The 21,830-nt window shown below is 38.6% G+C and overlaps 1 protein-coding gene across 2 annotated transcripts; it reads right to left on the reverse strand.

Moving 5' to 3' along the window:
* Positions 1-352: 352 nt before the first annotated feature.
* Positions 353-21,827, reverse strand: ap1m3 (adaptor related protein complex 1 subunit mu 3). 2 transcript variants are annotated; one of them, XM_088598638.1, is made up of 14 exons: positions 21,719-21,827; positions 20,906-21,015; positions 20,644-20,748; positions 15,470-15,626; positions 15,039-15,106; positions 14,646-14,776; positions 9,889-10,036; positions 9,090-9,216; positions 6,397-6,539; positions 5,664-5,735; positions 4,979-5,137; positions 3,915-4,040; positions 2,517-2,592; positions 353-1,987 (listed from the first exon to the last, which is right to left on the reverse strand). In XM_088598638.1, the coding sequence occupies exons 3-14, from the start codon at positions 20,683-20,685 to the stop codon at positions 1,965-1,967; spliced, it is 1,272 nt and encodes a 423-aa protein (XP_088454764.1). In that variant the 5' UTR covers positions 20,686-20,748; positions 20,906-21,015; positions 21,719-21,827; the 3' UTR covers positions 353-1,964. The 2 variants fall into 2 exon arrangements, with proteins under 2 accessions (XP_088454764.1, XP_088454765.1); XM_088598639.1 differs by lacking the exons at positions 20,906-21,015; positions 21,719-21,827 and having other exon boundaries at positions 3,915-4,031; positions 20,644-20,834.
* Positions 21,828-21,830: the final 3 nt, after the last annotated feature.

Consider the following 21,830-nt stretch of genomic DNA (forward strand, 5'->3'; position numbering starts at 1 on the left):
AGAATTCTGATGTTTTTTTTTTCATTTTTCAGATATATACAGGAATCGGGTAGTATTTAAATGAACTATGGAAATTGTCTGCAATTCTATTTTGAGGAATCATGTGCTTTCTTTTGTGTAATGATATAAAAATATTAATTTATTGAGATGCTTGATTGTCAATGACAGACACGTCCTCAGATTTACTGAGCTGTACAGTATAAAATTAGTGGGGCAGAAATTGCCAAGTCTGAGCATTATAAAAAATACATTGAACACACACACACAAAAAGCAGTTATCCTGTGTTTTACCATAAAGTTCTGACTCAATATTTAATACTAAGTAGACTTCAAAATGGTAGAACTGTACAGGTTTGGACCAGAAATTAGTTTATTTTAATAGAAAAGTCTCCATTGCAAACATTTTAAATAAAATAATAAACATGCAAAATAACAATAAAGCAATGCATTCACAGCAAGGAATTAATCTGGGCTTTACTGTTGTTATTTTATAAATAACTGACTCACCACCAGAAATATTTAAAGTAAAAAATCCTTTCGACAACCAATAATGGTTTCCCATCACCTCCTAAGAAGACATTTCCAAGTATGTGTCATTGACAAAGTGGCACATACTATAGTCACTGCAGTTGGCTCGCCACAGACAGGATAGTTCACAGCAGCTTTAACAGATGAAAGATTTAGGACAGAAACAAACAGGGAAGCTTGAAGAAAAAACTCGCATCAACCAAAAGCAAAAGAAAATTACAAACGCCAGGATGAGAAAACCCCAAAACATGAAGCCTTTATTTGGCTAAGGATCCCAGTGCATAAGAAAGCTTGTGTCTCATATTCACAGTGAAATATTTCTGAACATTCTCCTGGTCCTGAGCAGCTTTAAGTGCTGACAGGCATCATTCATCATTGTCACCTCATTACGTACTCTGTGTCTAAAAAAGTTGCAGAACTCCTGAACTAACCATGAGTTCCACGCATGTCTAAGGCAGGTCTAGTTACTCTTTGCTATAGTGTGTTGGATGTTGGTTTTGTGGCAGCAAAAAAAAAAAAGTGCACAGAATCAAGGTCAGAATACACAAAAAAGAATTGGGTTCTTATTAGTATGGAAACCAAGAAAGGAAAAATCAATAAAAACATTGTGTCTGTTTACATTGTAAGAAAATCATTTGTAATTCTGATGTTTGTTATTAGCTTCAAGACAATTATTACTCAGAATATTGTCTGGTGTAATGAAAGTAAAAAAATCTTTTGATTTCCATTCCGAATGCACATTCTCTGCTGTATCAAGAGACTTATAAATGAAACCCTCAAATGTCAGAAAACAAAGATCTACAGAACAAAGTCTAAGTTAATCATTTGCTTGGTTTCTAAGGTGTGTACATTATTGGTAATGAGACTGCAATTCCTTTTTATAAATGCCAAAGGCCAGGATAACATCAGGTGATATAACATTGTGAAAATACCTCCAACTGCTCTTTTTTAGAGATTGTGAAACATTTTAAAGGTAAGATTTTTTAAAGATGTTTCATGTAACACTCTGAAAATGCAACTATGCTCCTTTGAGAGAAAATCACCAAAACAGAAGAAAAATGTTCTGTCCTCAATACCAACTAGTACAGTATAAACATAATAGGACAGCTACCCTCATTTTGGTTTCTTTCCAGACTAATAGTAATAATGTAAATCTGAAAGTTTTCAGAGAATCAAAACATATTTATTGACAATTTATCACATTATTCCTAGTCTCTTTAAAATGTGGTGACAATCTTTTTAAAAAATATTGTTTCAACAAAAATACAGTGCCACCGTGGTCCCATGGCTGAGGCCTTCACTTTGAACACTGTAGCTGCCAGGCTGTAATCAGGGATCGGCTGATCTATTCTCTCCTCTGTTTTGTCTTCATTTGTGGGCTACAAAAAGTGTGCTAGTGCATTATATTTCTTCATTTGTCTCACAAGATTTTCCCCTTAGTTTGTCCGTAGCTGATAATCTGCCAAAAAATGATAATGCAAGAAAAAAATTAAAGGATCTATATTATTAACCTTAATGTTGTACCCCTTCAAAAAGTATATTCATTAATATATAGCACTTTTCATTTAATGGTCTTCCAACATTACAAATGGATTTTTATCCATCATTAAACTCACGTTTAGTTTCACGGTCTTTATTTGGGGTTGAAAACAGTTTTACTCTAGTTTTGGGAGAGTTGGCTAAGACGCCATGATCAAAGTTTTCTAATGGGTGCATGCCATCATTTTCAAATTTGTAAATACCACAGAATTAATCTATAGGGAAAGTGTGGACCTTGTCCTGCAGATAGCAAAGGGAAGGAACACTTCATAAAAAACTGCAGAGGCAAATTTCCATGGGTGACGAGGAGACTCACTGCGATTAAGGGGTTGACCATGGGGCCATCCCCATGGTGTGAGTAAAAAGACAAAGTCCTATGTATTACACAGAAAATGGCTAAATCTCTGAACCTGGTTTTCCCATGAGGACCAGAGAAGCTCAAGTCTTACCTCCGCTCTGTGTGATGTAGCGTACCCAGGGCAGGGCCTGATAGCCACTCTTCTCAATTATCTTCAAGTAGCGGACCTGCAGACAAGCACAGACACAGGTAAGGGATGGTAGGACTCACAATACTGCAGCTATACTGTTCTGACATGGGGCCAGGGTAGCTCAATGGGCTTGAGCAAGACAAAGATAATGCCAGAACATAGGTTGTGATCCCTGTCTACTCACAAGGTAATAAACAGCCCATGTGGTTCGTCAGCCATTGAAAGTGTGGCTTTGAGACTGCTGGAGCCTGAGCTGTATGATCAGTCTTTTTCAATCATCACTACTGAAGCAAAGAATGCTTCCACCAGAAAAGTGATCGTATTTATCCTGCCTCAGAGAAAAAAAAACCTGTATGGTGGCAAATATGGCAAACGCACACAGATATTCATTTGTTATTCAATATTTTTCACATAAAAACTGGTGAGAAAGGAAAGCATTGGAGTATGGCATATCACAAAGTCCTTGGGCCGAACAAGTGTAGAACTAATAGATAACCGAGAAATGTTCAAGGAGGTAATTCTAGCAAAACTATAAATTCATTATACGTCTATGTGCTTTTGTGGTACCATAATTAATCACTAGTTCAAGTACGTAGCTGTGTCAGCATGCGAAGGCTGCAAAGGAACAAGTAAAGGTTTATTCCACGCTGAAAAGAGAAGAAAAGAAACAGAACGTTTCGGCTGTGGAGCCTCCAGAGCCGAAACGTTATGTTTTTTTTCCTCCCTTTTCAGCATGGAATAAATAATGAATCACTGATGAGCGGGATCATGTGCTGTATGTGCTTCAAGCTGAAACATCTGAACAAGTCGCTGCAAACATGTTTAGATGTCTCAGACATCCCAATAGTCCCCTTCTGAGACATTCCAATGGGAATCAGAATGTCAGACATAAAGTAGGGCACATTCCCATCTACGTGTAACTACATTCAGACTTGCTGTACAGTACTGGCAGATGAGCTGTTACGTCCAGGATTGTGTGCCTTTGTGAGTTTTTGACCCTGAGATTTGCATTCCCATCTCTCATATGTCTTTATGGAGACCGAAAGAGAACTTGGAAGACTTGAAGACACATCAACAATTTACTATACCATTTTACCATTGGAAGTCAGTTTCATTTTGAGCAACAGCATAGTTAACAATCCTGTAGGCTCCCTCTTAGCCACTATTAGACAACGTACCAATTAACTAAATGCCACTTAAGGCACAAACTGTAAAATCACACATTTCTGTAATGAAGGGGTTTGGTATGCTCAACTTACATATTTCAGTAGCTGCACTTCAAAAAGATGTTAAAGGCTTTTAGGGAAATTGTCTGAATTCAGTCTCAACAAGCCAACAATCCTGAGCTCAGCATCTCACCTGGATCCCGGACACAGTGAAGTAGGGGATCTCGAAGGTGACAGTAATGGGTGGTTTTCCCTCCAGTTCTTCACTTTCCACACTGGGCAAACCGAAGTGAGCTCGCATTAGGTACTCCTTCCCACCCTGCCAGCCAGGGGAACAGAATTAGTACCCATTTCAGACTGCCTGACTGCCGATCAGATCAGGGCTAGAGGTTTTTTGAAGGGAGGGAGTTATTGCTTACAATAAAGAATCTCAAAAAGTTTCTATGAGCATTTGAAAACAAGTATAAACTTAAATTCCTCAATAATATACATATATGGGGCTACATCATATGCCACTTGACCTCAAATGCACTCAGTGATGCTGTTTTGATAAATAAGCTGATGATATTAATGAAATAATCAGGACATTTATAATACTGTATGTACTCCAAAAATTCTGATTGAGATGATCAAAAAGTGAATTTCCTGCATTGGCAATTGGTATAGACAACAATGTGTGGGTTGAGAATACAGGAACCTTTTCTCACAGGTCTTCAACAGGTTTCTCTTGTGTTACGTAATACCTGTTTTTTTAAAACACCTGAGAGTATTTCAAAGGTGGAATATTTTAAAGGAGGAATATGTCCCACTCCACCGAAACCAAATCAAGAAAAACTAAGGTATTTTAGAGCACAAAACTTCTGTTTTTAATACCAGTCCAATCAGAAGAGGTTGTACTAAAAGAAGAACTAACATAATTTGTGGAGTTACTGTCCAAACTGTGCTCCTAAATAGGATGTTAGTATGTAGAAAATGAGTTCCTGAAATCAGAAAGAATATGGTTCAAGATGAAAATGTAAAAACTTTTCGCAAGATCAATGCATGAGTAAGTTATCTAGGGGCTGTAAGAGGAATGGAATTCACAACAGTTATCAAAGATGGGCAATTCTTTATAGATTCAGATTTTAGTGGACTTATTTTTCTTCTGAGAAGATTGAAATACGGTAAAAAAATGTTTCAGTGAGTAGCCTCCTCGATGTGAGAGTGAAAGGTGTGAAAGTGAGGACGTGTTAGAGGTCTCAGAGGTTTTCTACTTACAGGGAAGGATTTGATTGTCCAAACCACCATATTTTTCTCTGGGACCCACTTGGCACTGCCTGTGCTGGTCTTGAACTTTGGGGAGTCTGCATCGCTGGGCACTGGTACCATGATAGCCACATTATTAGCTGTGGATCGTTGCTTGAACTGACTCCGGGCCTGGGGTACACAAAGACACAAGGCACACAGCAGGACACATGACATAGGTAATTAAGAAAAACAAAGCTATTCAGAGCAAAAGCTGGTCGGATAACACCTTAATTAGTGAGAGGAACACTTGATGGAAAGCTTGCCTTGATTTCTTTTGGAGGTCAGATTACTGGTTAATGATTCAAAATGGAAAGTAAGCATTTGTCCCGAGAGACCTGTACATCTACTTTTTGTGTTTCATTTAAGATAACTCCATTCTACATTATCCCACACAGGAAAAAAGACATAATGTCAATATTTTAGACCAGTAGGTTAGAAATCGTAAACCAAGGAGATATACAACAAATATGAATTAACTCATATAATTAGGAACCCTTGAGAATACTGTCCTAGAATGTGTTCAGTAGCAGAGTGATATTTATTCTGAAGTCAGGCGAGATAGAGTAGGTATTTATATCAACTAAAGGCAGGCACCTGAGACAGAAAACTCACTATGGACACACTTAGCCAGGGAGCTGCACAGAAAAGACCATACCTTGACCATGATCTCCACCCGGCTGTGGGAGTACTTTTCTATCACAGATTCAATCCAAATGAGGGGCTTAACCTGGGACAGAGAGGCCAAGAACATGGGACATTTTCAGTGGATCAGTGAGACAACATGCATTAGGCTCCAGGATGAAGCCAGACACAGACATAAATGGCTGAGCCCCCACCTTTCTGGGATTGTTATCTTGACAGGGTCCAGGATTCATGTTTATTCCTTATTTTCATGGAATATCAGGCTACAGGGTTGAACAGGCAGCAAATTCATCAGACACTCTTGCACCATACTTACATGGAACTGCTAAGCATACAAAAGCAAGCATTCTAAAGGGAAAAATAATATTTAAATGTCACAAAGGCTAAATACCAACTGAGTCAATCCGGTTTAACACGTCAGATTTTTCTTCCATATGATAACAAACAGAGCATATTGAAATTGTCAATCTTGACACAAGTTATAAAACTGTGTAGCAAACCGCCAAACACAAAAACAACTGTGTAGTAGCTTGGCCTCATGCAGATGGTCATTTACAAGGCTTACACTGTATCTTTATAGTGCCATGGGTGCTGAACTTCTGCTGAAAACTAACTGCACCACTGGAACTGCTAACTCTAAGGGCAGGGATGCTATCAGGATTTGTCACCCTAGTGCCCCAATAGTACATATCAGTTGTAGGAAATGTCTTGCATTTCCAGTGTCAGTGAGCTGTTGTGATACTAACAGGAGTATGAAGGCGGTAAGCCATCAGTTCACACTCCCCATCTGGTGGGATGAAGGAGATGGTGCGTTCATTTTCAAAGCGAGAAAGTCGCACACACTGATGGAACTTCACATCTTCCAGCTCCACTGTCTTGCTCTTATCCCCTGGGAAAAACACAAACAGGAAAACAGTTCTTGCAGCCTTGTTTGAAAACACAAACTCTCCTGTACAATGTCAGAGAGACATCTGAGACAATAAAAAAATATTGATTGTATATAGGCTACAGGCAATGTATGACATACAATAAATCAATAAACCAAGTGCTGGAAAACATGTATTCTTTTACTGCTGTGTTTTACTTAAATTTAAACAAACATTCTTATGTTTCTGAAAGTCGAAGAGATTATTTAAATAAATCATCCTTACTGCTAAAGTATATTGGACAAATAAATATGCCAGTTTAAACACCTTTCATTTAGACAGGCAAAACCTAGTACTACTGTATATGATGTGAAGATAATACTTGAGTTAATATTGACACAAGTGAAATGTTTAACTTAATTAAGGTACCTTAAGAAATCAAATCCTCCTTTAAAGAGACAATTATATATAGAAAGAGAGTTCAATTCACTCTTAATCTATTTTATGCACAGGGAATACTGCCAGGTCTGAATGTAAAAACGCATCCATTTAAAGTTGTGCTCTGAGGCATGACTTGGTATCGGTGACATTTTAATGAAGATTAAAAGCAGGTCTAGGTTCTTGATGTCTGCTGCTGACGGCTCCGACTCAGTGCTGAGTCTGTGGAGATCAGAGGCGTACCATGCAGCCATAATCCCAGCAGGAACACCTGAGGACCCTACTTTTATACTCAGAATACAAAGAGAAGCAATAACATATATGTACAGAAAGGTTGGACAAGTGCCTGGCTCACCAGAGAAGGAAGAAGCACTTTTAATTTGTAAGTCTTTGTTCCATATTGAGATCCCCAGGGTCCCCTGAATGATCTGTTCCTACATGTTTGGACCTGTGGCCAGCAGGCACATGCAACCTCTAAAAGAACTCCTTTCTCCAGTCTTCTGAGATTTACCTCCTCTTCTGTACCACAGAACTTACGTAACTAGGCTGTTTATTAAGCTCATGCTAGAGTGCCTTTGAACAAACTCCTACCTTTCTTTATTATACCTTTATTCAATAAAATCCCTTCTAAAGTTTACCTTAGGCAAAATCACTGCTGTAGCATTTTAAACCTTATGTTTCTTCACGTATTTTGTAACAGGTCACTGCAGACCTTGTTGTCATTAGTGTTTTTGTTTGGTTTGCTTGATTAGTGTACTAAAGAAGAATTGTGTCCATCAAGTACAAGGATGAAAGCACAACATATGATTGTACTCTTGGGTGTATTTCATTTTTCACAACCAAACTAAAATGAATGTGTCGTGCCCTAGGCTGTGGTTTTTAGATGTATCCTGCCCCCTTGGGGGCAGACTTGGATACAGCAACTGGAATCGCACATGGCTGCTGACCGGTGACCCTGCCCAGTTTATTCCTGGATTCCAAATGTCAACTGTAGCACAAAAAGTGGCAAAATCTGCAACACTAATTAAAATCACTGGAGAAAAGAAAAGCAGTATGATGGGTTACAACTGAATCAATTGGAGCTATGTGAATAAATGCTACTGTTATCAGCAGATTATTTTCTTGATTTATTTCATTTTTTAATTAAGCGTTGGTCTTCCCATTTTCTAGTGGGCAGGACAGGGAAGGTTCAGTTCACAAAGCCTAGGCTACAGAGAGAGGGGCAGGATGTGTGGTGATGTGCATCTGATTTGTTTTGACAATTTTTCTTGGTTTAGCCTCTTCATACAGTAATTCTCTCATTTGTCCCTCCTCTTGTCTTTTGACTTTCAGGGGACTCTGTGGAAGTGGAGTGGATTTTCCTTACGCCCTTTCATCTTTTTCCCCTCACTTCTTTCTCGAGTCCCGGCCCAGATGGGCGCTACCCCTCTCTTCCTCTTCAGTGTTCTCATTGTAAACACATCATCTCCAACTCATGGCCATCTGCATACTGAAGACACAGCTACTCCAGCACTGTCTTCAAAGTATCTGGGCTGTCTTTAGATCTAGCCAGGAAAAGCTTTCTTGTAAGCACCATAATAAAAATATGATACAATCTCTCAAATCATTACTGATTATGACACAGGAAATCCTAGTAAGATAGCGTGTGCCTTGCTTTTTAGTTGTGCCTTGCTAATTAGTTACTAATTCCAAAACAGGCATAGCTCAGTAATAAAGGTTATGTGTTCTGTCTTCATCACTCATACAATGATTTTACTTTGCTAATGTCTGTCAAAATACTTTTGTTTTGAAAGGAAAAATTGCAAAGCCTGCAATGGTTCTGAAAAAACAAGGTGGTTTTTTATATTATCCATTTCTTTTCCTTTCACGTAGGTCAACATTAGACGCTGGCTAATCAGCCTGGCTGGCTAACTGCTTCTCTAGCATAAGTCAAATTCTTGCATCTGCAAGGTCACTTCTAGCCACCTCATTTGAGCAAAATTCAGTGCGGAGAGTGAGATTTAGGATGAAGTTTTGACACCTACAAACATTCTAAAAAAAAAATTGGATTATGTGGACAAAACAAAAAAAAATTACAGAATTAGGAAAGTAAGGTGTGTTTTTAGGCAACTTTGCTTCTTTGGATTCTAACTTACTTCCCGTGATTTCGAAGAGCACTTTGTCATTGAGGCCAAGACGCAGTTCTGGCATTCCAGATAAAACCACCTTCAGCTTGACGCTGCCGACGATCTCACTGCGCAGCACACTACCATTTGCACTCACCTGCCAGAGACATACAGACATACAAAATGGGAAGTGAGTTTCAGGGGGAGACAGGTCAAAGTATGCAGAGAAGAAGATCGAGAGGACAAGCACAGGAGGGTATGAGAGAGCTGGACAACAAAGAGCACAGTAAACAATGACAGAAAAAGAAGACAAGAAAGAAGAGTTATAAGGATAGAAAGAGAGGAACGAAGAAACAGAAGAAAATGAGAGTGCAGAAAGCTGTGAAATAAAAACAAGAGTGGAAATGTAGGTTAAGTAATGGTTTCCTGTTAGGAGCTCAGGAATGAGCTTTGTTGTGCTGAGTACCGATGACCATGACTGAGCTCCACCCTGTGAAGTCCAACTTATGCCCAGTGACCCACACTGGCGTGGGGGGTGTGAGGCTGATTGAGGGCCTGTCTTAACTGCGGTACACAGGAAATTTGCAATCATTTCCTCAGCCAGTGAATTCAAGGAAGTGGGTAAATGAGCTCTGGATGTTTCTCAGTAAAAAAATCAAACAAAGTTCACATTACATTTATTCCTTCTCCATTTGTCATTCACTTTGTCTGACACCAAGTCATATTTGTGTACCCAACAATTATATAAAGTATATTTGGGAATTCTCAATTAGAAAGCCTCAAACTTACAACAGAAAACTTCGGCCCAGTGGTACTGAATTTCTCTTACCAGCAAATTGACAGACTCGATAACATCAATGAAAACTTCATTCTTCCTATATTTAATCCCCTCTGACCTCCAAGAGACAGCGTTGGTTACTGTTGCCGGGGGCCTCGGTGCACCCACCTCCAGCTTGTGGCCCTGCTGTGTAATGTACCTGCAGAGAAAAGACAGGTCACATAGGAGACTAAAAAACAATAGCCATCTCCAAGAAACAGCACCAAATTTATAGTCTGATTCTTCACGTTTATAGCATAACATAGTATGTTATGCAGCTCTACAGTGAAATACACTTCTTATTTCCTGTCAAGTGTAAGCGTTTAATGGGTGCAATCTATCAAAATACAGCAATAAACAGGTAAACAAAACTAACTTTTTCACAGACATCCATCCATTTTCTAACGGCTTTCTCCAATTCAGGGTTGCTGGGAAGCCGGAGCCTATTCCGGCAAGCATCAGGCGCAAGGTGGGATACACTCTGGACGGGATACCAGATTTTTTCACAGATACAGTATTATTTAATAAAAACAGTAGGAATCATTATTTTTAAAAGCTCAGTAATGCAGAGGGTCTAAAACCAAACTGGTTAAATGTCTTCAGTTTAAGATTGCAGTTACCTATCTATATTATAATCCACCAGAGACAGCTTGACAACACCATAGCAGAGTATGTACAGAGAAGAACCGTCCTGCAGAGGAAACCCTATTTAGACTGCATCATGTAAGGGTAGTGCTCGTGACTAACTGCATTCCAAGGCAGTAACGGTAAAAAGTAACATCTCTTAACAGTTACTGTACATGAACAAGCTGTCACCTTGGGGCTGCTCTAGGTCTTATTCAAGTGTACTGGCTACTGCCATGCTTAGAACTGCATTGAAAATGGATGTACAGTGCCTTGCGAAAGTATTCGGCCCCCTTGAACTTTTCAACCTTTTGCCACATTTCAGGCTTCAAACATAAAGATATATTTTTTTTATTTTATGTGAAGAATCACCAACAAGTGGGACACAATTGTGAAGTGGAACGAAATCTATTGGATTTTTGAAACTTTTTTAACTAATAAAAAAATGAAAAGTGGGGCGTGCAAAATTATTCGGCCCCTTTACTTTCAGTGCAGCAAACTCACTCCAGAAGTTCAGCGAGGATCTCTGAATGATCCAATGTTGTCCTAAATGACTGATGGTGATAAATAGAATCCACCTGTGTGTAATCAAGTCTCTGTATAAATGCACCTGCTCTGTGATAGTCTCAAGGTTCTGTTGAAAGCGCAGAGAGCATCATGAAGACCAAGGAACACACCAGGCAGGTCCGTAATACTGTTGTGGAGAAGTTTAAAGCCGGATTTGGATACAAAAAGATTTCCCAAGCTTCAAACATCCCAAGGAGCACTGTGCAAGCGATCATCTTGAAATGGAAGGAGTATCAGACCACTGCAAATCTACCAAGACCTGGCCGTCCTTCTAAACTTTCAGCTCAGACAAGGAGAAGACTGATCAGAGATGCAGCCAAGAGGCCCATGATCACTCTGGATGAACTGCAGAGAACTACAGCTGAGGTGGGAGAGTCTGTCCATAGGACAACAATCAGTCTTACACTGCACAAATCTGGCCTTTATGGAAGAGTGGCAAGAAGAAAGCCATTTCTCAAAGATATCCATAAAAAGTCTCGTCTAAAGTTTGCCACAAGCCACCTGGGAGACACCCCAAACATGTGGAAGAAGGTGCTCTGGTCAGATGAAACCAAAATCGAACTTTTTGGCCACAATGCAAAACGATATGTTTGGCGTAAAAGCAACACAGCTCATCACCCTCAACACACCATCCCCACTGTCAAACATGGTGGTGGCAGCATCATGGTTTGGGCCTGCTTTTCTTCAGCAGGGACAGGGAAGATGGTTAAAATTGAGGGGAAGATGGATGCAGCCAAATACAGGACCATTCTGGATGAAAACCTGTTGGAGTCTGCAAAAGACCTGAAACTGGGACGGAGATTTATCTTCCAACAAGACAATGATCTCAAACATACAGCAAAATCTACAAAGGAATGGTTCACAAATAAACGTATCCAGGTGTTTGAATGGCCAAGTCAAAGTCCAGACCTGAATCCAATCGAGAATCTGTGGAAAGAGCTGAAAACTGCTGTTCACAAACGCTCTCCATCCAACCTCACTGAGCTTGAGCTGTTTTGCAAGGAAGAATGGGCAAGAATTTCAGTCTCTCGATGTGCAAAACTGATAGAGACATACCCCAAGCGACTTGCAGCTGTAATCGCAGCAAAAGGTGGCTCTACAAAGTATTAACGCAAGGGGGCCGAATAATTTTGCACGCCCCACTTTTCATTTTTTTTATTAGTTAAAAAAGTTTCAAAAATCCAATAGATTTCGTTCCACTTCACAATTGTGTCCCACTTGTTGGTGATTCTTCACATAAAATAAAAAATTTATATCTTTATGTTTGAAGCCTGAAATGTGGCAAAAGGTTGAAAAGTTCAAGGGGGCCGAATACTTTCGCAAGGCACTGTAAATGACTGCCAAAGAGTTGAACAACACCTCGACCCCCATTACCTGTTTAGTAAATTTCTGAATTGATCACCTCTATACCCTGCTTAATCGCAAATCATTCAGAGTCTCCTTCCACTCTAAGTTATTGTTGTCACTGTTATTATTTTAAAGGGAAATAATAACGGTCTCCCTCCAAAAACAGAAGACTTTCATTCCAAGCCTGGCTATCATTTCTTCTCTTTATACCCATTTAAGCTTTTCCCTCTCAGATTTAGGAACAATGTCTGCTGAAAAAAATCCGTTTTTTGGCATTCCTTACGGAGTGTCTCCCCTATAGAGTAGACCAGATGTTTCAGAATGTCTAAAGACCATGCCTCACGGGTAGAACTGTCGTAAAAAACTAGCCAAAAAGAGTTCAGCAACAGCCTGCTGATTTCAGTGTTCTCTTTACAATTGCTAATATCACCTTGCTTGAATGAGGATGAGTGAGACATAGAAAATTGAAGTGCCTTGGCACTGTTTGCACCTGACAGTTGCTGGGATATGCATTTGTTGTATTGTACACTGTAAAGCACAACACAAATGAATATTCCAGTGCATGGATCTTAACATGTATCACCTGACCGTGTTTAGCACGTTTGTTCTCTTGGGTTAAACAAAAAAGAAGAAAGGAAATACAAAATGGGAACAAACGTTCGTATTTCCATGCCTTTAATAAATGCTAATGAATGCCTTAATGTGAACAGCGGGGCTAGGAGCATCAGACACAAACAGTCGTATTAGCATCAGAATAACTATCAGCTCTTTCAAAGAGCCATCTGCAAGCCTGGCTTGGGCAGTGATGATAGAAATAGCTCATAAGAGCCAGTTCACTCCCTTGTTGAATGGTGGCCGAAGGGGAGACCGCCAATGGCATAGATTTTGTACCCCTCTTTAGAAAAAAGATGGGGTGAAGATGAGTGTGGAGACTCTCTTGAGAGGCCGTGTCTGGTTCTTCCATGTGGACAGCTGACAGAGGCTTTGTCTCACTCGCACAGGGACTTCCACTAATCATCTACTGAAGGCAGACTGAGCCAGAGAGCCGTCCCTCTGTATTAACACACGAGAATCTTCTATTCGCTGACAAATGCCCACAAAATCTTAGCTTTAATTCTTCCAATTATTACTATCGATCAATGCTACCCTCATATTTCCAGAAAGGAAATGCCTCTAAAACTTAAGATATTAAAAAAAGATTTGTAGACTCACTCAGCCTTTTGAATAACATTAAAAATTCTGTGATTCAGAATGGTAACTGGAAACTAATCGATTTTGTTTTTTATTTTTCTTTCCATCAGTCCTATGTGCAAATCTCCTTGCTGTGAATGGATCTACAATGACATAGATTTTTGCTAGAAGTGATATTGATTTAGCTTGACTGTGCTACAGACGATTCTATTGACCAATTACTTGATAAAGTCAGGTCGACAAACCAGAAGCGATACCAGTTCTGCTGGGTTTACAATTAAAATAATTGTAGAAGAAGGGGATATGACCAAGAAGTAAAATGGAGAATGCACTTGAAACATTAGGTCTCTACTCTCTTCTTTGTTAAAAATGTCAGTTTTAGTATGACAGACAGAAACTCACTCACAGTTTAATGACTTACTTTTATCTCCTACTGGGAGCTAGAAGTTTAAATGTACAATACCAATACCATTTCCACAGATGAATTTTTCAATCAATACATCCATCGATCTTGATTTGATAAAACTCCTTCACTGAAAAAATTCTCCAACATCTTTACAAAATAATGTTATTGTATGAGAACGTAAAAATATCACAGCAAAAAGAAAAAACAACAACCAAGTATAAAAGTCTCCAAAAAGGAGACCACAACTGAAGATACTTTAAATCTTTGCTGAAACCTTCAAATCAATGGCACAGTCAAATAAGAATTCTGTGCATGATACTACGACATACTGTTCATATCCATGTATGACTGTGATAATTATATATAAAATGTATACATAATGTACTTGTACAGTACATACACAGTGTCTGACGAATGCTAAAGAAATGAGTTGACAGTACCTAAAGACATAAATGCCAATTAAAAAAGAAAATCCTGTAGTCTATTAAGCAGAAACACCTTGTTATTACAGTTCCTCTCCCACCTGATTTGCTGAGTCAAAAGTTAATATCACAGAGAATATGTAAACTGGAGTATCATTAATGGCAGCTATCAATTCTCTTCAATGCCACTTAATAAAGGGATCAGCACTTACTCCTGAAGGATCTTGCTGTCTGTCGTTTGAGGGAATCCAAAATCCATCACCTCGTCCATTAGCTCGTACACAGTGACAAAATTATCACGGATACTCTCCTCTTCAAGCTCCTTAAAATACTCCTTGAACACCTACACAAGAACCCAAAACAGACCAAGAGAGTAATGATAAACATACCACAAGCAGCCCTTAAAGGGGTCTTTTAGTTACGGTAGAAAACAAAATACAGCAGTCAGGGTATAAAAGATGCTGGTCAAGAAAGAGGAATGGAAGGCAGTTTTGATGGAACAGCATAATGCGAAGTGAAGGATAATTTTAGGTCTTACAAGATGTCAAATTTGCAATGTCACCTGCAGAGGTCAGTACAGCTCACAAATTCAGTATCGTACTCACCTCAACTATTTTATACAGGAAGGCAAACACCAAGGCTGCATTCGCATTTTTCCTGGTTATGGCCACCACTTTAGTTTACCAGTTAAGAAAGAGCACAAAAGAAGAGATTTGGAATCAGTAATAATCAGGGTTAAACTAATACTTTATAGGCTATGCAATTAATAGAAATATTGTATGCCTGACATTACACTCAGGGCACAATCTGCTGAGAGCTTCATGGCCATACTCCTAAATTTCTTCAAGGTCATTCCTACGTTACACAGTTCAGTGTGGCAAAATAAAGTGATACTGAGCAGAGATTACAAAAACTGAGGCCTACGGCACCTTTGCAGTTTAGGTTCATTGCAGAAGAGGGCATGACCATGAGTCATGAGACAACTCCGGTCTGTCAAGCAGGTATAAAGCAAATTTAAAATGGCAATGAAGGATACAGTAGAGATTGCTGTGCTTGATCCACAAGAAGTGTGAGGCTCCGTGAGTCAGCAGTGGAGAAATGTCTGCATCTTCCTCTTTTTTCATCAGAATGGGCATGAAGTGATCAATTTCATTCATGTCCATGTCCCCCATGTAATTCCGACATATCAGCACCTAGGAGAGAGATGAAAGCTCAGACACACCAAATCTAACAATTCCTTCAGCATGGTTTCTTCATGTGACCCTACGAACATCCACATGAGACAATTTCAGTCTGTATAGCAGCTATAAAGAGAATTTTTATTACAATTAATTTTGATTAAATAATTATAGACCAGTCAGGCGCAATACCCATCAGAACATCAGTCAATGTATTCACTCTTTGTGTGAAGCTCACAGAAATAGAAGAACGAAAAAAAAACAATGATGCAGCCAGCAACGTAAGTCACTCTACACCCCTGATTATTGATTATTAATCACTGAAGCCTTATCATTTGCAAGAGAATCCACAATGTAACTTCAAAATGTGCTGCACTGAAAACAGGGACTTTGTTTTCAACACAAACAGAGCCCACAGCAAAGGGATGGAGCAATTGTTAACAACAACAAGATGTGTAAGTGCCCTGACTAAGACAGCGGCACATAGATTTGATCTCCCTTGAAACTCCCAAAAGGGAGATTTTATATTATATGACACATATTAAGTTAGTGTTTTCCAATAAATTAAACAAAATAAATCTGCCTGAAGGTCACCCGGATTTCCATATTTCCATTTTGCTCACCTGAACAATAAAATCACTGGACTGACGTGACCTCCATTCATCATGCACAGCTCAGCACTGGTAACAGCAGATTCAAATGGAGGCCTGGGGGTTTCCATTGACTGGGCAATACCCTGGTCATGTCACTCACTGTGAAAGCTGGTATTACCAAGGATTAGAAAAAATGGGGAACTTGGGATATATCCGCTTTTTCATGTATTTGGAACAAAAACAAAAGGGGTCTGAGAAAAGCTTCAATTTCCTTTCACACAGCCAAAAGAAAAAAAAACACTTCTGTGATTTGCACAGCAGTGAAAGAAGTATAAAACCTTTTTAGTACAATCACTCAGCATACATTGAGAACACAATTGGTCTTGAAGTATGCATGGATAACCTACTTACAGTATAACAGCATACATTTCCAGCTGCCTTTTCCCCCTGCTTTCTTCCTGCTTTAGCACAGGGCAGAGTGTGTGCTATCTATTCATAACTAGACAGGTATACAGCAGGATCCGGTGAGCATACTGAGCTGTAGGGCAGCAAATATCTGTCAACCTTTAAAAAAAGGGTTCTTGAAGGCTGAGCCTTTTTTTGTTACCTTCAAAGACTTCCTCTGCAAGGTGAATGTGAAATTGGTTTCATTTAAGGATCTCTTTTCAGTCTTTTAAGAAGTAATATCAAATTTTGTAGACTGCTTTCAAGTGCTTTGGCTGAAAATTATACGTATTAAAATCCCAATTGTGCTGTTCAGTGGCAAAACAAAACTTTTCTTTCAAAGCATGGTAGATTACAGGCTATGACAGTGCTTCATGGATAGCCCTGGGTTTAGAGTATTTGTGCTTTAGAAATCCTGTGAGGCAAAAATTAAAATGTAATTTAACTAAAAAGCTTGATAGACAATAGCTCAGGGTGCATTTGTCAGCTACCTTACAAAAGGGTAGCATAATTCCTTTCATAACAACTGTATTTGTTATGGAATAAAAATCACTGCCTCGTTCAGCTTTTTTTATTATTGGTCTTGTACACACTTTCTATTATAAAGAGACTTCCTTATAAATTACCCTGAGCCTATAAGTGGGTGATGGTGGTGCCTTTTGTAATAAGATACCTGATTAGCATTCAAGTTAGAATAGAAAACTTCCAATGGATCATTATTAATTTAGAGCAACAACTTTTTTTCACTCCGTATTCCAGAGTGGTTTGTATTTCTCACCGGCATTCTGGGGGGGGGGAATCCTCTATACTGCTGTGCTAAGAGCACTTTCATTGCCTTTTTGCTATTTTCTATTGCTTTTTGTCACAGTTCTATCCCCCAGAGATATTCTTTATTTGATAATTAAACACCCTTAACCGTGGTGAAATACAATCTGGTAAATTTCCATCATTACATTTGCATAATATGTTTTCAGTGAGTACTGGTCCTCTCTCGTTATTTTTCTATTCACATACTTCAATGTTTTAAAGGTTGTTTTTTAAAAAAAAACACAAACCTGCAGTGGCCACTTCACAAGGTACTGCTAACTTACAACACCAAGACAGCTCAAAAACATTAGAATACAAAAAAAAAATCCTTCAGCTGTTCATATACAGTAGATACCCCCATACACACCCTGCATACCACCAGATGTAATTGCCTTAATAGTGATGGAAAATTATATGAAAATGTCTACATATTCAAAAATGTGCTTTGCTGAACTGGACTGAATATTGCAAAATGGCTCAAATTAGATTTTGAAGCACTTGCTGTGAAAAGATTAGGTTATTAAGAAGGTGAAGGAAGAGAGTCTCTCTTAGTATGTGGGACCCATATTTAAAGGGAGCAGTATAGCATAGTGTGTATGTCTGTGGGCTCATAACTTGTGGATTGTGGGTTCAAGTCCCTGCTGTAGGCACTGTTGTCATACCATGAGCTATGTACTTTACCTCAATTGCTCCACTCCACCAAGCTGTTTAAGGGAGACCAGAATTCCCTGGGGTAAGCCCTGTGATGGACAGCAGATGGTTGAGTCCTGCACATTTTGATTGCTTCATGCCTAGAATCCAGGCCACTTGAGCACCTGTATGTGGCTCAACAGTATTACCCACCTACTATTCATAACCATACTTCAACTGTCTTTCAACAGACCATTCAGGTGCTGTCCAGAGTGAACACGTTAATCTAAAGAAATACAAATCATATCATTATCTAAAACTCAATGAAAATAGAAAAAGGAAGGAATCAGAATTAGCCAATGCAACCACAATGTGATTACTGGACAATTACACAATGATACAATACTGCCCACACACCCTCACAGGTGTGACTCAGAGCTGCAAGGGAGACAGAGCCTATCCCAGCAAGCAAATGACTCAAGGTGGGGTACACCCTGGACGGGACACCAGTCCATTGCAGGGCACACACACACACCTAGGGCCAATTTTCCCAGAAGCCAATTAACATACCAGTATGTTTTTGAACTGTGGGAGGAAACCAGAGCACCTAGAGGAAAACCACGGGAACATGGGGAGAACATGCAAACTCCACACAGACAGCACCCCAGGTCCAGAATTAAACTCGGGCCTAAGGGCTAAGAGGCAGCAATGCTAACCACTGCTCCCCTGTGCCACTCAAAATTATTTTACAAGTATTTTTTAAAATATAGCATAAACATCTTAATTTAAAAACAAGCATCCAAACACCAAGGTACTGTATCATTACCCCTGACCTTTTTTCTGCTTGTCATTTCTGCTTCTGTTGTTCCTAATTCTTGAGTACTTCTACGATAAATTTACATTTTACTACTACAAACAAGAAGTGTCATTACAAATTAAAAAAACCATAGATAATTGATAAGTAAATAGATAATCGATAACTATTTGTAAAATAATAAATTGATTATTTCTAATTATTTTTTAAAGTAAAACTGAAATGTGTTATACTAAGTGGGATCTACAGTTTTTGATTACTTATTAAAATTTAATGCCAGTGTGAATTTATATTACTAACCTAACTATTCTAATCACGTCTGTAATTAAAACATATAATCTAAGTTTCAGATAAATACAACTTCAGACAAATGCAACTAGACATATTTAGCTCTCAGAGAAGGAACAAAGCTTTATCTTTGTAAATGAAAACATTAAAAATGTAATAGAATTTTCACATCAAATTAGGAATAAGTGTTTATGTATTGGCTTACAATAGACTCAAAGTCTTTAATCCACCTGTTCACCAACTGGTTTGGATGAAGAAAGCTATTCAAAACAAAAAGGACAGGAACTGGTTCAGTGATTTCAATCATGATTTAACCTGAAGTCTACAGCAATGGGGAAGTAAGCATTTTACTGTACTGTATGTACAGTATAGTGGTCCTCGAGTTTATAGGTAGAACAATACAGAGCACACAACATAAAGATATAAGCAACAGGCATGCATTTTTCAAACTAATAAGGTAGACAGTAAATCGTAACGTACCACTGCAGAGAGAAAGTTATACATTCAAGCTCTGCAGATAACAGTTTGACATTGGACCAATATACAGTACTGTACCATCAAAGAAAAATACACACGTACATATTTACCAACGAGTCGCTTTCTAGATCTGACATTCCTTGCACTACAGTAAGCCTTAAGGTATATCATGCAGTTGGGAGAGTGACTGATAGCGTTGGTTCTGTTTATCGGTTCTTCATATGCTGATAAAAGAAAGGTACGAAGAGATAGCAGATGGCGGAAGATAATAATTTATGATTTCAAGACTAGGGAATTCCCTATTGTTTGAAACAATTTCAGCAAACACACAGCACACAGTATAGCGGTTGGTGCAGCATTTCAGAGTGTTTATGACTGTATTTCCAAGCGTTACACGGCCAACAGGTGAGTTCCTGTTTTTTTGCAACCTGTTATTTTCCCTCGGGCTGGAACAGAAAAACACCCTCTCTCCTGCGCTCGACTTCGTTATAAAACCCCCACTTCAGCAATCAGAGTTTACAGATCGCGATACTTCCCGTTTTGCAAAGAAGATACATATTGTCCATTCAATTAAAAAAAAGCCTTTCTCTTACCAACATATCAAATCTTAGAAATGCGCCCAAGTGAAAACAGATATATCTGTGGTTCCTAAATTTAAATATAATAAATTGAGCTTTCAGAACGACAAGTATGCAATCACTTTAAATTATAACACTTTGACGTAAAATTAAACTGTCCTCATTTCTAACAGAAACGCACACTTTGACACGTTTTTTTTAGGTAAGGGAAGTAAGGGGACTTGACCTCTGAAGTTACGAACATGAACCTGATATTTATCAAATATGCATGATGTCTTTTTCAGGGAAACTATTCTTCTTCAATTTCCATTGACGCTTCCCCAAAAGTCACCTGTTGATGCAAGCCCTTATCGGCTCATACAGGTAGTAAAGTCAATACTCTGACCAGCCATACAACTCACCTTTCCTTTCAAGTCTAGGATGAATACCGCTGACGCCGACATCCTCCTGTACGAGGTCGGAAGAAGTCCCGACCGAGGGTAACTGTTATTTTCCGGGTGTGTGTCCTGTTTAAATGTGCAAAAGAAATCAGTCTGGATTTTATTAAACGGGAGTATTTTCTCCTTGCAACGCTCTTCCGGGTCTCCTAACGTCACAGACCTGTCAAACAGCTTTTCATTTGCATATAAAAGGAAGTTGCTGTGGACACACAAGTCCACTCACCTTCACACGAACAGAAGGAAGACTGCGGTTTAGCGGGGGGCAGAGCTTAAATCATGATGGATAGAGTTTTTTCTCCGCTCTCCTTTGTGCGACGGAAAGTGCTTTAATGCCTGGAAGCAGATCTAGAATGATTTCATCGAGTAAAGCACAGAGAAGCCTATATTGCCTATTTTGCATGACTAATGTTTGTACACTGCTCTCATTGAACTTTATATATATATATTATGCTAAATTCCACATACCTTATATTAGAATATGTATGGAGAATTTACTACACTTTGAAACCCGTGTGCATATCGAGTATCACTATAAAATTATTTGATATCAGCAACAGTATTGTATCTATAGGACTTTGGGTAATCCGAAAAAACAACATCACAATTTTAAAAGAATTAAAGTATTGAACAGACTTCATGCATAAGGACAAAATACGCAGAAAACACACATTTTGGTTTTTTTTAAAAAAAGGAAGCAAAAATAGGTATGCTACATAAAAGGACGGTATTAATCAGCTATATCCTACTCTCTTTATATCTTATTTGGATTTAATAATTACAATTTAATAATTTAAAAGGCAGAAGCCAAGTCAGATCCAGGAATTTAGTCAAATGTCATGTGAAGGACAGTACAAACACGTTGTGGCAGAATTCGTCCAGCTGGTACTTGAACTGTGATCGAATTGTTAAAAATGAACATTGGAGACTCCTGGCGGTGTTTATAATTATTAGCGTTTAAAAGGTATAAAACTAATATTGCATTATTAAACATAAAAATTGAATATTTATTATTTGGAAAACATAAAATGTAACATACCGAAATGTGTACCAGATTCCAATTAACATTAATATCCATCAAATTCCAACTTTTAAAAACTTTATGTACTGAAAAACAAAAGAGAATTTTTTAATGCAATATATTTAATGAA

Source organism: Lepisosteus platostomus, chromosome 11 (assembly GCF_059453375.1).
Source record: "Lepisosteus platostomus isolate fLepPlt1 chromosome 11, fLepPlt1.hap1, whole genome shotgun sequence".
Lineage (NCBI taxonomy): Eukaryota > Metazoa > Chordata > Actinopteri > Semionotiformes > Lepisosteidae > Lepisosteus > Lepisosteus platostomus.